The 17,663-nt window shown below is 40.1% G+C and overlaps 2 protein-coding genes across 7 annotated transcripts in view; both read left to right on the top strand.

The window, feature by feature from the left end:
- Window positions 1-179: 179 nt before the first annotated feature.
- Window positions 180-3,116, top strand: LOC128031581 (protein YIPF4). The gene is made up of 6 exons (XM_052619908.1): window positions 180-463; window positions 715-868; window positions 945-1,116; window positions 1,788-1,865; window positions 1,954-2,067; window positions 2,159-3,116. The coding sequence occupies exons 1-6, from the start codon at window positions 406-408 to the stop codon at window positions 2,294-2,296; spliced, it is 714 nt and encodes a 237-aa protein (XP_052475868.1). The 5' UTR covers window positions 180-405; the 3' UTR covers window positions 2,297-3,116.
- Window positions 3,117-3,631: 515 nt separating this feature from the next.
- Window positions 3,632-17,663, top strand: part of LOC128031580 (baculoviral IAP repeat-containing protein 6) — a 77,556-nt gene continuing 63,524 nt past the window's right edge. For 3 of the 6 annotated variants that reach the window (XM_052619907.1, XM_052619904.1, XM_052619905.1), the window contains exons 1-11: window positions 3,652-4,073; window positions 6,771-6,952; window positions 9,738-9,875; window positions 11,877-12,070; window positions 12,415-12,526; window positions 13,507-13,589; window positions 13,720-13,942; window positions 14,031-14,200; window positions 14,298-14,356; window positions 14,483-15,976; window positions 17,156-17,305. In XM_052619907.1, coding sequence (XP_052475867.1) covers window positions 3,872-4,073; window positions 6,771-6,952; window positions 9,738-9,875; window positions 11,877-12,070; window positions 12,415-12,526; window positions 13,507-13,589; window positions 13,720-13,942; window positions 14,031-14,200; window positions 14,298-14,356; window positions 14,483-15,976; window positions 17,156-17,305 — 3,007 coding nt within the window. In that variant the 5' untranslated portion in view covers window positions 3,652-3,871. Of the gene's footprint in view, window positions 4,074-6,770; window positions 6,953-9,737; window positions 9,876-11,876; window positions 12,071-12,414; window positions 12,527-13,506; window positions 13,590-13,719; window positions 13,943-14,030; window positions 14,201-14,297; window positions 14,357-14,482; window positions 15,977-17,155; window positions 17,306-17,663 lie in introns of all 6 variants that reach the window. The other 3 variants (XM_052619901.1, XM_052619902.1, XM_052619903.1) reach the window with 3 other exon arrangements.

Genomic DNA, 17,663 nt, shown 5'->3' with positions numbered 1-17,663 from the left:
TAAGTGTAATAACATGCAATGGATTTAATATAATAATGGTGTCAATAAGGCTGATTAAAATAAAAACACCACCTTATATATTACATAATAAATGTCATACATGTAATCCTATTTTTTGCAGAAAGGTCAAGGGGTGGCGCTGTCTCTGTGCATTAAAGACGTGTTGTTGGTGCTCATGTTTGTCGCTGGGTGGAGCGCGTGCCTCCCCGTTCCGCTCTGCTCCAGGATTTGACGTGTCGTCTGTGTTTTTCTGCACTTCCTGCTTCCTCCATGACTGTTTTGAGCCAGCAGTCCCGTCCGAGAGCTGATCGCTAGGAATCGTTAAACGTGGCAATGGTGTGAAGGTGCGCGATCGGCGGCGGTGTGTGATTGTGAGTGAAGCCCGAGCTGTTATCGCTGTCAGTCATGCAGTTCTCTCCCACCAACGGAGATTTTACCTTCGTCTCCTCGACGGACGCTGAAGGTAAAGTAGTTAAAGGCCCCAATGCATCCACACATTCTCTGCTCTGAAATGTGGCCTGATTTATGTTGGAATGTTGTTGGCTGTGGCCATGTACTGTGCTGTGTGTATTATGTACGCATACATTAATATGAGAATACACCCAGGTATATGATCATACCTTTTAATGCATCGGGACATGGGTGTTGTTCTGTAGACCTAGTAGGGATATAATAGTGAGCTGTATAAATCTAAAACAACCTCTTATCCACCAGAGCTCAGCGGCACCATCGATGCACCGGATATCACACTAAATATAGGCCCTGATTCCAGCAGGGACACTTATGCCACCACCTTCCTGAGGCAGAGAGGTTACGGATGGTTGCTGGAGGTGGAGGAAGATGATGCCGAGGACACTAAACCGCTCCTGTGAGTTTGTGGGACTTCTGGTGCTTGATGTCACATTTGCTTTGGTTGTGTTTATTGGTTGTCTTTGTTTGTGCAGGGAGGAGTTGGACATTGACTTAAAGGACATCTACTACAAGATCAGGTGTGTGTTGATGCCCATGCCCTCGCTGGGTTTTAACAGACAGGTGGTGAGGGACAATCCTGATTTCTGGGGTCCGCTGGCTGTTGTCCTGCTCTTCTCCATGATCTCCATCTACGGACAGTTCAGAGTAAGATATGAGTCTTTGTATCTTGACCATGGGCATTATATTTATAGTCATCAGCATGTTTAGGCACTACATGACCCACGCAATTGTGTGTGGCCCCTGCGGAACATAATTTCCACCAAGGGGGACCCCCAATACACTAAACACGCCACTGATAGTCATGATGCTTGAGCATATAGAGCTATCATCAAAATGCAAAATAGCCATAGACTGTAGTTTAGTGACAAGTTTATCTTCAATAACATGGAAATAAAATGCCTGATATTTGAGCTTCTTTTTTTTTAGTTTTAATGTTTAGAATATTTTAAATATTTATTCTGCGATATTGCAGGCATGACTTGAAATTATTTTATTTTTTTATATGTAGTTTAGTTTTATTTGATTGACAGCCCTAGAATTAAAAGATTAATTAAAATATAAGTAGAATTAAAGATTAAGTAGGGATAGTTATTAAGAAAATAAATATAATGGTGTATCATTATTAATGCTATTCTAAAGTAACTTTCAAGAAGGCATAAAGATTGGAGAGATTAATTATTTTGTAATTTTTTCATTGCAATATGACCATGTCGCTTGCATGATTTAGTTCATCAGAACAGAAGCAGAAGCCCATCAAATTTGAATTATTTGTTAATATGTCACATTTCTTTTTTTCTTTTTTTTTGACCAATCAGGTTGTTTCCTGGATTATTACGATCTGGATATTTGGATCACTGATGATTTTCCTTCTTGCAAGAGTGCTGGGTGGAGAGGTATTTATATCTTGTGAAGCATCAGATAGCATTTGATTTTTATTAGTCAAAAGAGATGTCCACTTATGATTTTAAATTATGTTTCTAGGTGTCTTATGGGCAAGTGCTTGGAGTTATTGGCTATTCTTTGCTCCCACTCATTGTAATAGCTCCACTTCTCCTGGTCATTGGGGGTTTTGACGTTGTCTCTACACTCGTAAAGGTAAATATATATATATATTAATTTTTTTTTTTTTTTTTTAAAGAATATGAAATTGTCAAATAATAATGTCTAATAATGTTTTTTTTTCTAGCTTTTTGGAGTATTCTGGGCTGCATACAGTGCTGCCTCTTTACTCGTTAGTGATGAATTCAAAACGAAGAAACCCCTTCTCATATATCCCATCTTCCTTTTGTACATCTACTTCCTGTCTCTGTATACTGGAGTCTGAATTGGCTTTGAATATAGAGGCTTTGATTGGCACATTGCTTGGACATTGACAGAGCACTGTGGAGAGTTGCACAGCAGGGATATTCCATGAAGACCAAGAAGGAGTTTGCATTTTCTTTCTTTCCTTTTTTTATTTTCTTTTACCCTGTTTATAATCACATATGCTTTGGGTAATGAGGTGTACAGACATTAGTATGTTTAACTGCTTCCATTTGATTTTGTACACAAAACAAGCTGTATCTTTTACCGTGGAACCCCTGCAGGCGGAGAGCCACTGAAATCTGGAGCCATGGCTTTACATAATATTTACAAACCCCAAGAGGAAAATAAAAAGGAGATCTTTATATTTCAAAAGACTATGAAAGCATGATAGTCATGTAACAGAATTTGTGTCATCACCATACACAATGGTGAAAACTTTTGTGAGTTAATCAGCTGATGGTAGACAGATTTTGTTGTTGTTGTTGTTGTAGACTGATCCAATACTTTCACGGAGTTCTTCGTCTTCTCACTTTTCATTTTTAATTTATGAGTTACACATGGAAAAAGAGAGGGTGTAGGCAGTACAGCTTAGATTAAAAAGGTCTGCTATATATGGGTGCCTTGAATTGGTAGTTTTATATGGCTGTGGTGTATTTTATTTATGTAAATGTAGCCAAAAAGGAAAGGAATTTTTATTCGTAGAACATACAATTGAAAACAACTTTCTACCTGGTGATGTGTACACTGCAGACATATGTTACCATATTAGTTTAGCTAAAACAATTGAGTCTGGAAATTGTTATATTCATGAAACAAATTAAAATCTGTTGACACTGTAATTACACTTTTTGTTGTGAACTTTATTAATGTCAGGGAATAAGAACACTTATTAGCAATGATTTATTGGTTTATTTAATATTCATATTACAAAATGTTTGGTTACTGGTTGTAACGGTAAATACTTTAATCCAAAAAGTGATTATGTAGAATGTTTTGAGGACACAAAAAAACAGACAAAACTAAATGGAGATTTGCCGTCAAAATTCTGTTGATAAAGAATTTATAAAGATAATTTGTTGGTGTGACATAATACAAAATTGTTTATATTTAACTACAAGAACCTTCAAAGGTGTGACTTTTTCTAATGTGCTTCTGCTGAAAAATAAAATAAAAACAAAAGCTTGTTTTCAAACAGAAACTAACAATACCGTAAATGAAAATTACAAATAAAAATCTATCTATCCATCCATCTATCTATCTATCTATCTATCTATCTATCTATCTATCTATCTATCTATCTATCTATCTATCTATCTATCTATATATCTATAGCGCCCCCTGAGGCTCGGCGGGCGATCACACGGTGACTACGCCAGTTCCGTTTCCACGCTGAGTGTGTGGCTAGAAGGTGCCGCTAGTTTCCGCTCCGCTGATGGTGAATCGCTGCTTCCTGCGGTATCGGGAGGAGGTTTAGATCCCGCAGTGGAAGCGCAGCGGTACATCGGGATTCAGCTTTAACATTTTCTTGTCGAGTCGCGTCCACGGAGGAGCTACTGAAGGAGGAGGGAAGGCAGGAAGGGAAGATAGTAGGAAGATGGCGGCGGCGGCGTCGGCCTCGCCAGGCTCGCCGGACTGGGTCGTGCTGAGAGACGGCTGCCTGCGCTGCGACGAGGAGGGCCTGCGGAGTCTGTCCTACCACCCGGCCCTCAACGCCATCCTGGCCGTCACCAGCCGGGGCAGCATCAAAGTCATCGACGGCACCTCCGGGGCTATTTTACAGGCCTCGGCTCTGCACGGTGAGTCTCGGCTCGGACGGGTTCTGAGGGATTTATTCATAGCACAGAATCCTGGGCTGGACCTCTTCGTAGAGTAGAAATATGGGAGATCCTTTCGTCTTATAGCTTGTGATGGAGAAGGAGAGTGTCGAGATGATCCTGATAGACAGTGTTTGATCTTCTGATGGTCCAGTGTTTTGGGATGACTCCTCTATTTGGACTCCTTATGTAGGACTGTCAAAACACTCTGTTCCTTTATCGCTATGTGATATTTCTGGTATGAAGGACTGTGTTAGAGTAATTCTCCTGATAGAGCAGGGTTTTAAGTTCGACACCTTACTATTCAGGCTCCCGATGGACAGTCCATCACTCCTAATAGGTGTATGTGATGATGTATAGGGTTTGGTGAGAGTAATAGGTCTCTCTTGATGGAGTTGCTGCTGTGACAGTCTTCTGGCCTCCTGATCCTCACTGTTTAGGGCCTCCTGGATCTGTTGTGCTGCCGGATCACTGTACACACTGCCACGTTTATTCACCGTTTATATACATATCAGTACTGATTGTTTACATTGCAGGCTACTCTTTGTCTTTATAAGTTAAATAAAGCTAATCCAAGACACGACCTAAAAGCTGATGCGATATGTTGGTAAAGCGGTACTAAAGCTAATCCAAACACATCACCTCGTAGTTGTGTGTCTTTCACGTACTTGGGTGTCATTGACATCCCAACCAATATCTCGTATATGTCAGTAACTAATATTGCATATTAACATAGGTTTTGGCTTTCAGGGTAAATTATTATTATTATTATTATTTTTTTACTTTTGGCTCTAAATAAGCTGGTATAGCTTTAGCTAATCATGCTAACGTTAGCCTAGCGACAACTAGCACGTCTGCTACGGATCAGTAACATTGCTCATATTAATGTAACAACTGACAGGTGACAGCTGTCTGTACAGTTGCGTAAAATGTGAATATTATGAATGTGTGTTAATTTTATGATAGTATGTATGTATTGGGAAGGTTCGAGTGCTTTCTCTGCAGGTTTGCTGTTAAACGTGTCATTTTGAATGTAAGAATGAGTCCCAGTGTTACTGTTAGTATGTATTAAAGTGTTTTATCTTTTATTCTGTTTGTTAAATGCTAGAATTAGGCCTTATTAATGAAAGACGTACATAATTACACTAGAGGTGTGTATTGTTGCCTGCAGCTGTAATATTAAGTAAGTAAATGGGTTAAACTGGCACTCTTTCAGACTCATTGAATGTCACAAGATGAGACCGCTAGTCTAAAATGCTATAAAGAAGGGACACTAAAGGATGTAAACGGGTGTCTTTGCAGTGACACACGTCTTTTAAAGGCATCTGTCAAATGTGTGATAATGAACTTTTTTTTTTTTTATATAGCTTTAAGCCCCTTTCCAGCTAAACTCCAGGGCCAGATTGAAAGTATTTTAAACTGAAGGTTGTTATTGTGGAATTTAGTCCAGGACTAATCTGAAAGGCCAGTTTAAAGAGTTAAACTTCATTCATGTCTCCAGCAGAGCACTGGTTGGAATTACAGTAGCTACAGTACATGTGCTGTTTTGTAACCCTCCTCATTTTTGATTACAGCCATTTATCCATGGATGCATATGAAATGCAAGGAATGATTGATCTCTCACCAGAGACACTGTAGCACATAGGATTCTTTGTTGAAAATCCCCTGTGTGCAACAAGAAGTCTGTTCTTCTGGGGAGAGAGTAAGCTTGTGGTTGGGTTACATTAGAGACTTGTGATAGTTGGATATTGCTGAGCTGCAGATATCATGCTCAACTAAAATAGTATGTTTGAAATTGCAATTAGGTTATTTAGCAGGGAGTCTTGGCTGAGATAGCTGCTAGCACATAACAGTCGACTCATGCTTGTTTGGATAATATTGATTGGAGAGGTTTTCCTTTTTTCCCTCCTGTGTGTAACAGCTACTTAGGATTTGCGGGGTGGCTGTTGCTCTTTGTTCCTCCTGTTAAGATGTGTGATTTAAAATACATTAAAGATACAACATGTAGGTATAAATTGCTTTAAAGCGTTTTTGATACCAGGTCGTAACACATAGTGGCATTGTATTGTTACTGAAAAATCATATTAAGCTATTTAAAAAAAAATTCTGTCATATTTTCCTACAGCTTTCTTTAATTCATGCATGTTAAAGGATTCTTGGCTTTTTTTTTCTTTGATACAAAGGAACAGAAGATTTTGGAATGACATGCTTATGCAAGTGGCATTTCTCACTTTTCTTCATTTGATGTTTTTCAGTTCTAATTTGTAAAAACAAATGTAGTCTTTATTTATTTATTTCTTTATTTATTTTTCTAAGAAACAAGTATTTCAGTTGTACTCTGGAGAGAGAGAGAGAGAGAGAGAAAATTGAGGGTTAAAATGATCAAAAGTTACACTAAAGACATGCATCATGTTACAAAAGATCTTATGGACTTTTCATAAATCAAAGAATCCCCAAATTCGGCTTTGACATCATGTAAATAAATTTACATTTTAAAATGTATTAAAATAGTAGATGGTTATATTTTATACTGTTAGAATTTTCACAATATTATTCTGTACGTTTTATACAATAAAATGAAGCCTTGGTTAGGCCGTCTTTCCAGAAGATAAAAAAATGGCATGTTTGTTTGTAAGTCTAATGATCACCCTCTCTCGTTGCATGTGTGTTTTGTGACAGCTAAACCTGGGGGTCGGGTGAGGTGTCAGTACTTCCCATCCGTGGATAAGGTGCTGTTTGTGGACGATTACGCTGTTGGCTGTAGGAAGGACTTGAATGGAATCCTTCTTTTGGACACAGCTCTCCAGGCTCCTGTGTCCAAGCCAGAAGACATGGTACAGCTGGAGCTGCCCGTTACTGAGGTATGCATTTTTTTTTTTTTTTTTTTTTTTTTTTTTTTTTTTTTTTTTTTTTTTTTATGTATTGAGTTAATGTATACAGTAAAATGTGACTGATTGCTGAAATATTGCTAAAAGTATAATTTGCAAGTCTATCACCCCAGATGGCAAATGTTATTTGCCCGGTTTATCGTACAGCTGATTAATGCTTTCAGTTGACACATCATTGCTTGACAGCACATAATGTTATAGTCAAAATACTTAATTTTTCATGACTGTTTTTGAAAAACGTCTAAGCTCGGGTCATCTGTCAGCCTTGTGCTTAGGTCAGTTCGGTGTGTTTTAACATATAACAAGTTTCCTTTGGTCAACCAACTCTGCATGACAGGAATTGTTGTTATGTGATTCCTTAGTATGCTGTGTAAGTTACAACTCGGCAAAATGTTGGTTGTTTGAGCATGCTTGTTGATATAGCTATCGCATATCTAGTGTGACAAATAGTGCTATGCAGTCAGACTGGTCCATTGTGTCCTAGGACGCTCTGAAAACAAAACTCCCAGCTCTCACCACTCCCTAGCCACATAAGCTTATGTGTGAGAACCAGTGGATTTTGTAGACTGAGGCCCTGTTTACACTAGTGCGTTTTCGTTTTCAAATGCATAACTTTTACTACAGTTAACGCCTATCGTTTACACTACTCTGTTGTTTTGGACCCTTTTGAAAACGTTGCTGACCCGATTTTAGTTTGAAAACTCTAGGTTTGCGTTTCAGTGTAAACGCACAAAAACACAGACTTTTGAAAACGATGGCGTATAGTTGACGACTGTGTAAACGATAACATCATGTGCATTGTTGTACCCATAGATGTATAGGTAGATTCCCCATTTGATCGCTCCAAGCACGTAGACGCATCCGCAATCTAAATAATGGGGAATCTACCTATTCGTATCTATGGCTGTACCTGTATGCCTGGTCACGTGATGTGTGTTTTAGGTTTTATAATGTAAACGGGGATTGTTTCTGAAACGCCAGTGTAGACGCGGATCGTTTTCATTCTAAACGCCTTTTTTAAAATGAAAACACACTAGTGTAAATGGGGCCTGATGCTCATATTAACCTGGGATAGCTTGACAGTCAGATATCATGTTGTTTGTGTCTGTTTTGGTGAAAACGAGGGTCATGTCGGGCACGCTTGATTTGTCTTTTGACTTGTTGAATTGGATGCAGTTAGGGGTGTTGAGGTTTGGTATTAGCTTTATGGTTGATTGGTTGAAAGAGACTAGAAATAAAAATATGGCAGTGGCATGCATATCATTCTTCTAATGCCTTAAATCTTCTTTTGATCTTACATGTGCATTTGTCTGAGATTATATTTTTCAGTGCACAATTGAGGCTATTGATGTCAAAACAAACTTCTGCAGGCCATGAGCTGTTCCTCATGGCAGCCAAATCTGTTCTGCTTGGTCACATGAGTTAACTTAGGCACTTCAGTCTGAGACTAGGGAACTCCTGAGTCATGTGACTCAACTTGTTCAGAAAGGCCATTCATAAACATGTACAATGAAATGTGAGTCATCACCGCAGCACTGGAAGTAAATCTGTTTATATAGGATTTTCAATAGCTTCATGTTGATTGGGATTATCTTATTGTTTTATGGTACTGATTTGAAATGGTAAAATGGATGAGACAGAACATGTTCTTACAAGACTTAAATACCTTTATATTCAGTCTTTCTAATCTCTGGGGCGTTGTTTCACTTTTTTGTGTACTCGTCTAAAATGACATTGCCGTCATGCCAAGTTGTTACTAGAGTTTTTAGGCTCACAAAAATAGCATAAATAGTTGGAAATCTCTAGGTGGAGTCAAGCATAATCCCTGTGATGTGCTTTATTCTTATTGAGAGGTAGGGAGTAATGTAAGGTGTGAGCGCGTCTGAAAAGACACACTGCGTTTTAAGGCCCTTTTACGATTTGTGACTGTGTTACCCAGTGCATTGAACTCTGAAGCATCAAAAAAAATAGCCGTGATGATGAGCTCAGGTTCAAAATTTTTAGTGTTGACCCTGTATTGGTTTTAAATAAAATGTCATTACAAATCAACATGAAATGGAAGAAAGACTGATTCTGTGTGTAATTGGAAGCAAAAGATTGAATCAGGGTAACCCAGGTTAATTTAAAAGTACACTGCCGTTCAAAAGTTTGAGATTGGGAATTATTTTACATTTTTAAGTATCTTACGATGGCTAGAATTTCATTTATTTGATAAAAAAATGCATTATTGTTATGCAATAATTTGACTATTGCAATTAACAGTTTTTATTTTTAATCCATTTTAATTATGTAATTTCAGTCTAGCATGAACCTTTCAGAAATATTTGTAATATGCTGATTTGATGCTCAAGTAACATTTCTTACTGCATTTGTTTATTGTTGTGCTGATTAATATTTTTGTGTAAACCTAGACATTTTTAGAGGAGCAGCTCTTATATGAAATAGTAATCTTGTGCAACATCTTTATGGTTAAGTTTTCTGTAGTAGAAAGTACTGTCACTCCTGTGCTAATGGTCCTTTGAGATTAGTATCCCTTAATAATCTGAAGCAGTCTAATGGCTTAACACTTCAACACTATCATTTGATATCCACATGAGAAAATACATACTCGATGAGGCCATCACGGTGCAGTTTTGCTTTAAAGGTGATGGACTGCCATCAGCTCCACTCTGTATATAGATGATTGACTTTTTGCTTATATTCTGCACATTTGAGGTTTGAATAAGTGGTAAACATGAAATATGATGTTCCCCTGCAGGCCCAGCAGATGTTGTATGCATGTATGGAGAAGGTGGATGTTTCCAACACAGAGGGCTATGAGCTCTTTCTCACCCAGCTCAAAGAAGGCCTGGAGAATACCTCGCATGAGACGGCGGCCAATCACAAAGTGGCAAAGGTGAGGCTAACAGGAAGGAGGATCCATCATTCATAAGTCAACTCATAAGTTTTTAATCATTAGAATGGTTTTTGTAACCACAGAGTATAATAATATTTCACAATTGCGATTATGTATTTATTTCAACATGTCTAATCATTTGACTTTATAGCGCACAATTAAAACTGTATATCACAATGCACCTTTTTGCAATTGTGGCATTAACTTTTTAGAGCTTCACTGCTTAGTTATCTTTTTAAAAAAATCTGAAGCAGAAACAGACTTCCATAGAAAACACATTCTCTCCTATCAAGAATTTTTTAAATTGTATTCATATTCCTAAAGTGTTCTTCAGTCACAGGACTGGTTCTCTGTTTGACACAAACACGCACTCTGGTACTATTCGCCATCCATTCATATTGTGCAGTGCTGGGATTTGGCTTCATGTTTCAGTGCTGCAGAGCTTCTGGCCGCCTTTTCCTTTCTTGAATTTGTGGGTCCCATAAAGTGGAATTAAAACCTTGTGACACTGAGTGTGTGTGGAGCATGCTTGCTGATGTAATGCAATCTGACTGTGTGTGTTTGTGTTTGATAATAAGCAAGAATAGTTGAGTCATGTAGCATTACAGCGTATAGATTATTCATGAAACGCATCCTTACAGTGACTGATCTGTGCAGACACACACAGGCTGTATTGAACAGCGGTGCGGCAGAGCTCCGAGGTGTATCAGTAGCCCTGCAGTAACAGGAGGATGATCAAAGACTCCCACTAATGCACCTGTGCCAGTGAAATCACGACAGCTACTGTAAGAATGCAAAGTGAAGAGCAGAGAAACACTCAGTTTAAAGAGTAACACATGATTATGTGTGACAGGATTCTCTGCAGCAGAAATTTACTTAATGGATCGCTTGCTTACAATTTTTTCCCTCTCAGGTGCCATTTTGTTCACCTTCAAGAACAAGTTTTAGTTGCAAAGTGTTCTTTTGGTATAATAATCAGCAGAATAGTTTTACATAAATTATTATTATTTTGTTTTATAAATATAAATATTGTCCCAGTAATAATAAAAATACAATAGCAATAAACCGTATACAACAAATATATAAAAAAAAAAAAACCAAATTAAAAATTCTGTAAAAAATCTATTAGTTGTATGTGAAGTTAAATTAACTATTTAAAAATAAGTAAAAAATAATGTGCTAGTGATAATACCAATTGAAGCTCTCATTGCTGCAGACACAGAGCAGAGATTTCTTTAGTCTTCTGTGTATAGTATATACAGATTGCAGCTGTGTAATGAGAAAACAAGAGCATCGGTTATCACACCGGCAGTGTGCGGCTTCTTTATATATTTGCGTTTATAAGGACCTCTCATAAATGCTGATCTAGGATCTGTTTTCGCCCATCTGTGCATGAGTCATATTCGTCTAGATTAAAGGAATGAAACTGATCCTAGATCAGCTCTCTCTTTGTGAGTCTTTAAATAAATGGGCCTCTGCAGTTAATAATGATGGCATGTTTCTCCTCTGCGTCCTCTAAGCCATCAGCATATTACTGCAGTCTGGACCTAGGCATCAGCTCCACGTGGTTAAAAAAAAAGAAAATGAAAGAAGTGTTCCCTTGTGTAGTGATCTAAGCACCCTTTTTCCCATGATTTGGCAGACAACCAGATTGCATTGCTGTAACAATGAGCTTCAACTACGGTGATCGATTTCTCACTCAGCTCTCCATTGACCCCTGTCAGGCCACCACACTGGGTTCTGGAACCTTCCTGGCTCTTTGAAAGTGCACAGATTGTGCATCAGGTTATTTCATGTTTGAACATTGGAGGTTTTTCTGAATGAGAGGGAAAGTTCAAATAAGCCAGGATCGTTGTGAACAAGCTTGTTTAGACTTGTTCAAACACTACAGTTAAAGGAATATTGAAACACTTGGCCTGAAATAAGGCGGCTGAACTTGAATGCTGTTGCTGTGAATGCTGTTGGAATTTAATGTTACCCTACATTTTTCTCACTTTCCAGTGGGCCACCGTGACCTTCCATCTCCCTCATCATGTGCTTAAAGTGGTAACCAATGCCATCGTGAATGAGTTGAAAAAGTTGAATCAGAATGTTGCAGCCCTGTCGGTCGCCTCTTCGGTCATGGACAGACTCTCCTACCTCTTACCAAGCGGCAGGCCAGAGCTGGGTGTTGGACCCGGGCGCTCTGTAGACAGGTAACTACACAAGATGGGGCACTTCAGGGTTTGTTGACTTATTTGTGATGGCATAACCACATTCAGAATGATAAAATATACCTCAAATAGTGCAGCTTGAGAATTGTGCCATTACTTTTCCATTTCCATTTGTGGACAGTAGGTGAAAAATAAATTAAAGTAGGTTAAAATCACCCAGCACACCTTATGTAACCACACTAAAATACACTGGAAACCGCCCAGAACACCTTATATTTACGGTCAGATTTTCCACAAAAAGTATAAAAAACGATAGTGTATTTGAGGAGTTAGTGATTTGAAGCACTTTACCACCAAAGATTGTTTGACTTTTTTGATATTTACAGGTCTTTGATGTACAGTGAAGCTAACAGGAGAGAGACGTTCATGTCCTGGCCTCATTCTGGCTACAGGTGGGCTCAGCCTGATCCCATGTCCCAGGCAGGCTTTTATCACCAGGTTTGTGTCATTACCATGGCAATGATTCTTTCCAAATTGACTGCCACCTTTAAATTTTGCCTTGGCGTTCTGTGCTAAGGTCCTCTTGGCTTTGCTTTTCAAGTGGCGTTTGTTATTTTTGGTTTCTTTTTTCGCTGTTTGAATGATTCCTCTTGATGGCCACTGACTGATTGTATCACTATTGAAAGTGATATCATTTTGAACAGACATAAACTGTGTCATCAAGAATGAAAAACAAATTTCTAATTGTTCCTGCCATAAAAACAACAGAAATAAATCCAGCACATTAACACCAATTAATATTTAAAATGACTATTATGAGATCAAAGGTCATTTTATGAATGCTTCTTTTAGATTTATTGTAATATTAGGGAATTCCTGATGATGCTCTGGTGCATGATGTATTGTCTGTACTTAAGTCATCATGCATGCCAAGGAGGGTTGAGCTGTGCTGGTAACCAAGGAGACCACACTACTCCTCTTACCCATGTTCCCTGTTGCCATGCCAACCGAAAAGTGCCAAAGGAGAACAGTGCTTCTGTGTTGTGGATGAAAGGGTGATGCCACCGCAAAGGGACATTCTGCAAAATGGGAAAACGTGATTAATTATGAACTGAAATATATTTTAAGGTTTGCTCGGACCGTCTAGGTAGACTTTAACCTTTTTAAACAGTTATACCAGATGCATTGGTGTAAGTTAAGGAGTCTTTCATGTAAACACTTTGTGCTAATGTAAGAGTCTTTCATGTAAAGACTTGTGCTAAATGTAACATGCTGAAGAGCAAATCAAATTTGGTTCCCACATACAGAAATTATAAGTGATTATAATTAATTCATGTAATTCTTTTACTTTTGTTTGTGGGTATTGCAGTATTGCTGATGTTGTGCTATAATGTGTTATCTTTGTCCACTTGTATCAGGTCTTTGAACATCTCTCTGCACTGTGAATGGTGCTAACAGCTCTGTCTTCTTCCTTTTAGCCTGCATCTACAGGTGATGACCGGGCCATGTGCTTCACCTGCAGTGTGTGTTTAGTGTGCTGGGAACCTACAGATGAGCCCTGGTGAGAAGCACCCCACTAAAACATGGCTATAATGTCTCACTCACTTTCACATGAACCATAATGAAGGCCAAGAGCTGAGGGATTTCCTTCCTATTGCTATTAACCATAAAACATCTGATATTTTTTTTAGGTCTGAGCATGAGCGCCACTCGCCCAACTGTCCCTTCGTGAAAGGGGAGCACACACAAAACGTTCCGCTATCGGTCACCCTGGCCACCAGTCCAGCCCAGTTTCCCAGTGCAGATGGTTCAGATAAAATTGTGTGCTATGGGTTTGGTAGCTGCCCTCATTTCCTTGCTACGGCAACCAAAAGGGGGAAGATTTGCATCTGGGATGTTTTGAAGCTTATGAAGGTTTGTTGTTCATCACTATCTCTAAAGTGGACGAGAAAGATGCAGTACAACTAAATCTCTGTGCTCAACATTTTTCTCACCTCTGCAGGTGCATTTAAAGTTTGAGGTGAACCCATATGACCCAGCCATCTTGAGGCAGCTGATCCTGTCCAGCAGTGAGCAGCAAAGTCTTACAGGCATAGAATCACGAAGGCCCACGCTTTCCTGGCTAGAGGAGGCCACCTGCTGCTCTGACTTACCCAAACTAGAGGGGGACAGGTGCTAAACCTACTTCTACACACTTGTGGCAAATTATTTAAAGATGTCTTGCTCTGTTATTGTGTTTATTGAACATTTCCTGTGTTTTTGTCCCTAGCGATGACCAGATAGAGGACTCGGACAGCGAAGAGCATTCCAGATCAGAGTCGGTCACAGGTAAAAACTATAAAATTGATTTTCATGTCTTAATAATGTTATGTTTCAACACTTGGTTTTCATATCTGCACTTAGTGTTGTCAATAAACACATTATTTATCATTCTCCTGCTTTCCATACGTGTAGGCCAACTGGGTCAGAAAGAGACAATGGAGGTGAGTTTGGGAGTCACTGCTCTCAGTGTCCTACAGCAGCCTGAGAAGTTGCAGTGGGAGGTGGTGGCCAGTGTGCTGGAGGACACCGTTAAAGACCTGGAGGAGCTGGGAGCCAACCCCTCGCACTCACTGGGCCCCCCCAAAGCCGACAAGTCTAAGGAGAGGACGGCCGAGCACCATAACATTCCCTTCCCCTGCCTGCTGGCCGGCGGACTGCTAAGCTACAGGTCAGCAGCTAGTTCTCCACTAGGTCCCCCTCCATCTCGACGCTCCATGGATAGCCCAGTAAGGACCGCTGCCCCTGAGGGGCTTGCACCGGACCAGGGTCCCATGGAGATCGGGTCCTGTAATCCCCTCACAGACATGGGCTCCCCAAACCTACCACCAGCCACCCCTGTGCATAGGACTATGCCTGTACTACTCCTGTACAGCATCAAGGAAGCTGATGAGAAGTCTTCAGGGAAGGTGTTCACCCAGATGAACAACCTGATGAGCAAAGGGCTTCACGAAGAGGGCTTCACTGTCCCACAGATTATCGAGATGGAGTTCGACTCGCATGAGCAATTGCTGCTGCAGGACCCTCCCATCACATATATCCAGCAGTTTGCGGATGCGGCGACTGGGCTCGGACCTCTGGATGGGGAAAAGTGGAGCTCTTTGGCTCCACGGCCGGGCTCTCTGGTACAGTGCTTGCGCTTGCCAAAAGCGTTGGAGGAAGAGAACCTGTACGTTGACTCCATCACGCCCTGCAGCGATGGATTACACTTGTTAGTTGGTCTTCAACCATGCTCCGTAGAGTCTCTTAGCGCTATCAATCAAGTGGAGGTGTTAAACACACTTAATCGTCTGCATTCAGCCCTCTGTGGCCATCGCAAAGGACAGACACTGGCCAATGGCCATGACGCCCACGCGGGCACCTCTCCTCCAAAGACCCCTCTCATCCTGCCCCCTCATGACCAGCAGCAGCCCCATACTTCCAGACCTCTAGGGGCCAGTGGTGGTGGCGGATACCTTGCACTCTATAAGTTGAATTACTCCACCCGCATTGTGACCCTGGAGGAAGAACCAGTTAAGGTGCAGCAGATTCGTGACCCTCGGGATGCTGTCACGTCTCTCCTCCTCCTGCCGCCAGATGTGCTGGATGGCAGAGAGGATGACGGAGAGGAAACGTCTGAGGAGTCGACACCTTCTGGGCTCAAAAATGGCACGGGGACGGTTGCATCTGCAGTGACAGCTGGCACATGTATGGGAACTGTCACTGGGAAGGAGAAGAGAGGAGAGGTGGCTGGACTTGGACACCTGGTGGTGACTACACAGGCGGGTTACATCATGATTCTAGACTTGTCCACCTTAGAGGTGCTGGCCAAGGTGGAGCCACTCAAGAAAGAGGGGACAGAGGAGGTGGATCCCTTCGTCTCTGTTACCTACTGCTCAGGCACCGACCGACTGTGTGCCTGCACAAAAGGTAAGCAATTTATTGACACTTTTATTTGTGATTCAACTGTTAGCACTAGCTTCTTCTTGTGTTGCTCACTAACAAGGAGATGTGAGGCATGGAAGTTCACTGTTTCTTTCAGTTTAGCTTGCTGCCTACACTTAACCCATCGCCATGGTAACAGTAAGGTTCTCATTAAGCATAGTGAGCTCAACCGACTCTTAAACATGGCCGCTGTTTCACTTGCATCCATGAGAAGTGACCTTGGGGAGTCGAGGATTTTCACTGTTCTGGTTTTATGATTTGTATTTCTTTTTTTGATTGGCTGAAGTAAACAAAATTAGCGGTAAAGTTTATTAATCTGTTGCTCTGGTCTATTAATGCCAGTTTTGCTGTTATGTGTTTTTGAGTATGCATTTTCATTAAAATGTATTCCTGAATTTTCAGCAGCCAGTCCAGTCTTCAGTGTCACATTATCCTTAAGAAATCATTCTGATATGCTGATTTGTGCATTTATTAGAATAAGGGAGAATAGGGTATAACACCCCTGCCTTTCACTTTCATTTTTGTATCTTTTCATTTTTCATTTTAAATACAGTCCGTTACTGTATTTATTGATAAGTAGTTTGATTAAGACTAAAATCTTTGATTAAGACAGGAACCTATAGTAGTACTATAGTACTGTACATTTAGTTCTGGAACTAAACCGTGTGGAAGGCCCTAATATAAGATGTAATTGCAATTAGGGAGCTGAACAAGTATGAAGTATGATGTGTCTACCATCCTTTATATGCATATGAATAAATAAATTGTGTGGTTTGTTGATTAGGTGTGCCTGTCCTTTTTTTTTTTTTTTTTTTACTTTTACAGGTATCTGACTGTTTAGTGTTCACTTGCAGGCAAAAAAGTGTCCAACTCGCATTGGAGGAGGAAACCAGTTAATACCTAGAATATCCTGAATAGCATAGTAGACACACTATTGATTTGGCTTGTGACCAGAACATTGTCTTAAGAATTTTTGCACCATTTTCTCCAGAATATATAGAAAACAATCTACTTTCTAGTTTTGAAAGTATTAAATATTAATATTTTTACTTGTAGTAAACAATGCTACATGCAATTATTTAAATGTTATCCAAGGTTAATTTCTGAAGCTTGTGCACTCGGTCACATAAGTTTGTATTTATTAATTTTTTTTCCTATATGAAGGTGGAGAGCTTCATTTCCTTCAAATTGGAGGTGTTTGTGATGATATCGATGACGCCGACATTTTTGTCGACGGACCCCTGTCTAATAGGGCAGAGCAACTACTGGACGGAGCAAAGCCCACATCAAATCCTTCGAGCCCAGGTATCACAGGTGGGTGACGCATGAAAACACAATAAACTTTGTGTGTTTTTGCGTCTGTCTGGTAAAGCAGGGTATTAGATGGTTTATTTAATTTGCAACTTCAGCTATCTCACATCCACACCTTAAAAGTATAGTTCCCCCCAAAAATGAAAATTGTACGTTTATCTGCCTACCCACAGGGCATCCAAGATGTAGGTGACTTTTTTTTCTTCAGTAGAACACAATTGAAGATTTTTAACTCAAACCTCTGATTCACCGCAATGTCTGAACTGTCCTGAGCACATTCTCAACTGCCAGCACATGATGTGTATTCTTCTTCTTGCTTCACAGCGGATCAGACGACTTAGTGCATTGCTGCCACCTATCT

Source organism: Carassius gibelio, chromosome A17 (genome assembly GCF_023724105.1).
Source record: "Carassius gibelio isolate Cgi1373 ecotype wild population from Czech Republic chromosome A17, carGib1.2-hapl.c, whole genome shotgun sequence".
Classification (NCBI taxonomy): Eukaryota; Metazoa; Chordata; class Actinopteri; order Cypriniformes; family Cyprinidae; genus Carassius; species Carassius gibelio.
This window is presented reverse-complemented; position numbering and strand designations above follow the sequence as displayed.

Bases quoted from the DNA above. Each gene is read 5' to 3' on its own strand.
- LOC128031581 (XM_052619908.1), top strand. From the start codon at position 406: ATGCAGTTCTCTCCCACCAACGGAGATTTTACCTTCGTCTCCTCGACG. The intron at 869-944 runs GTGAGTTTGTGG...TTGTTTGTGCAG, and splicing joins GAGGACACTAAACCGCTCCT to GGAGGAGTTGGACATTGACT. The intron at 1,866-1,953 runs GTATTTATATCT...TTATGTTTCTAG, and splicing joins CAAGAGTGCTGGGTGGAGAG to GTGTCTTATGGGCAAGTGCT.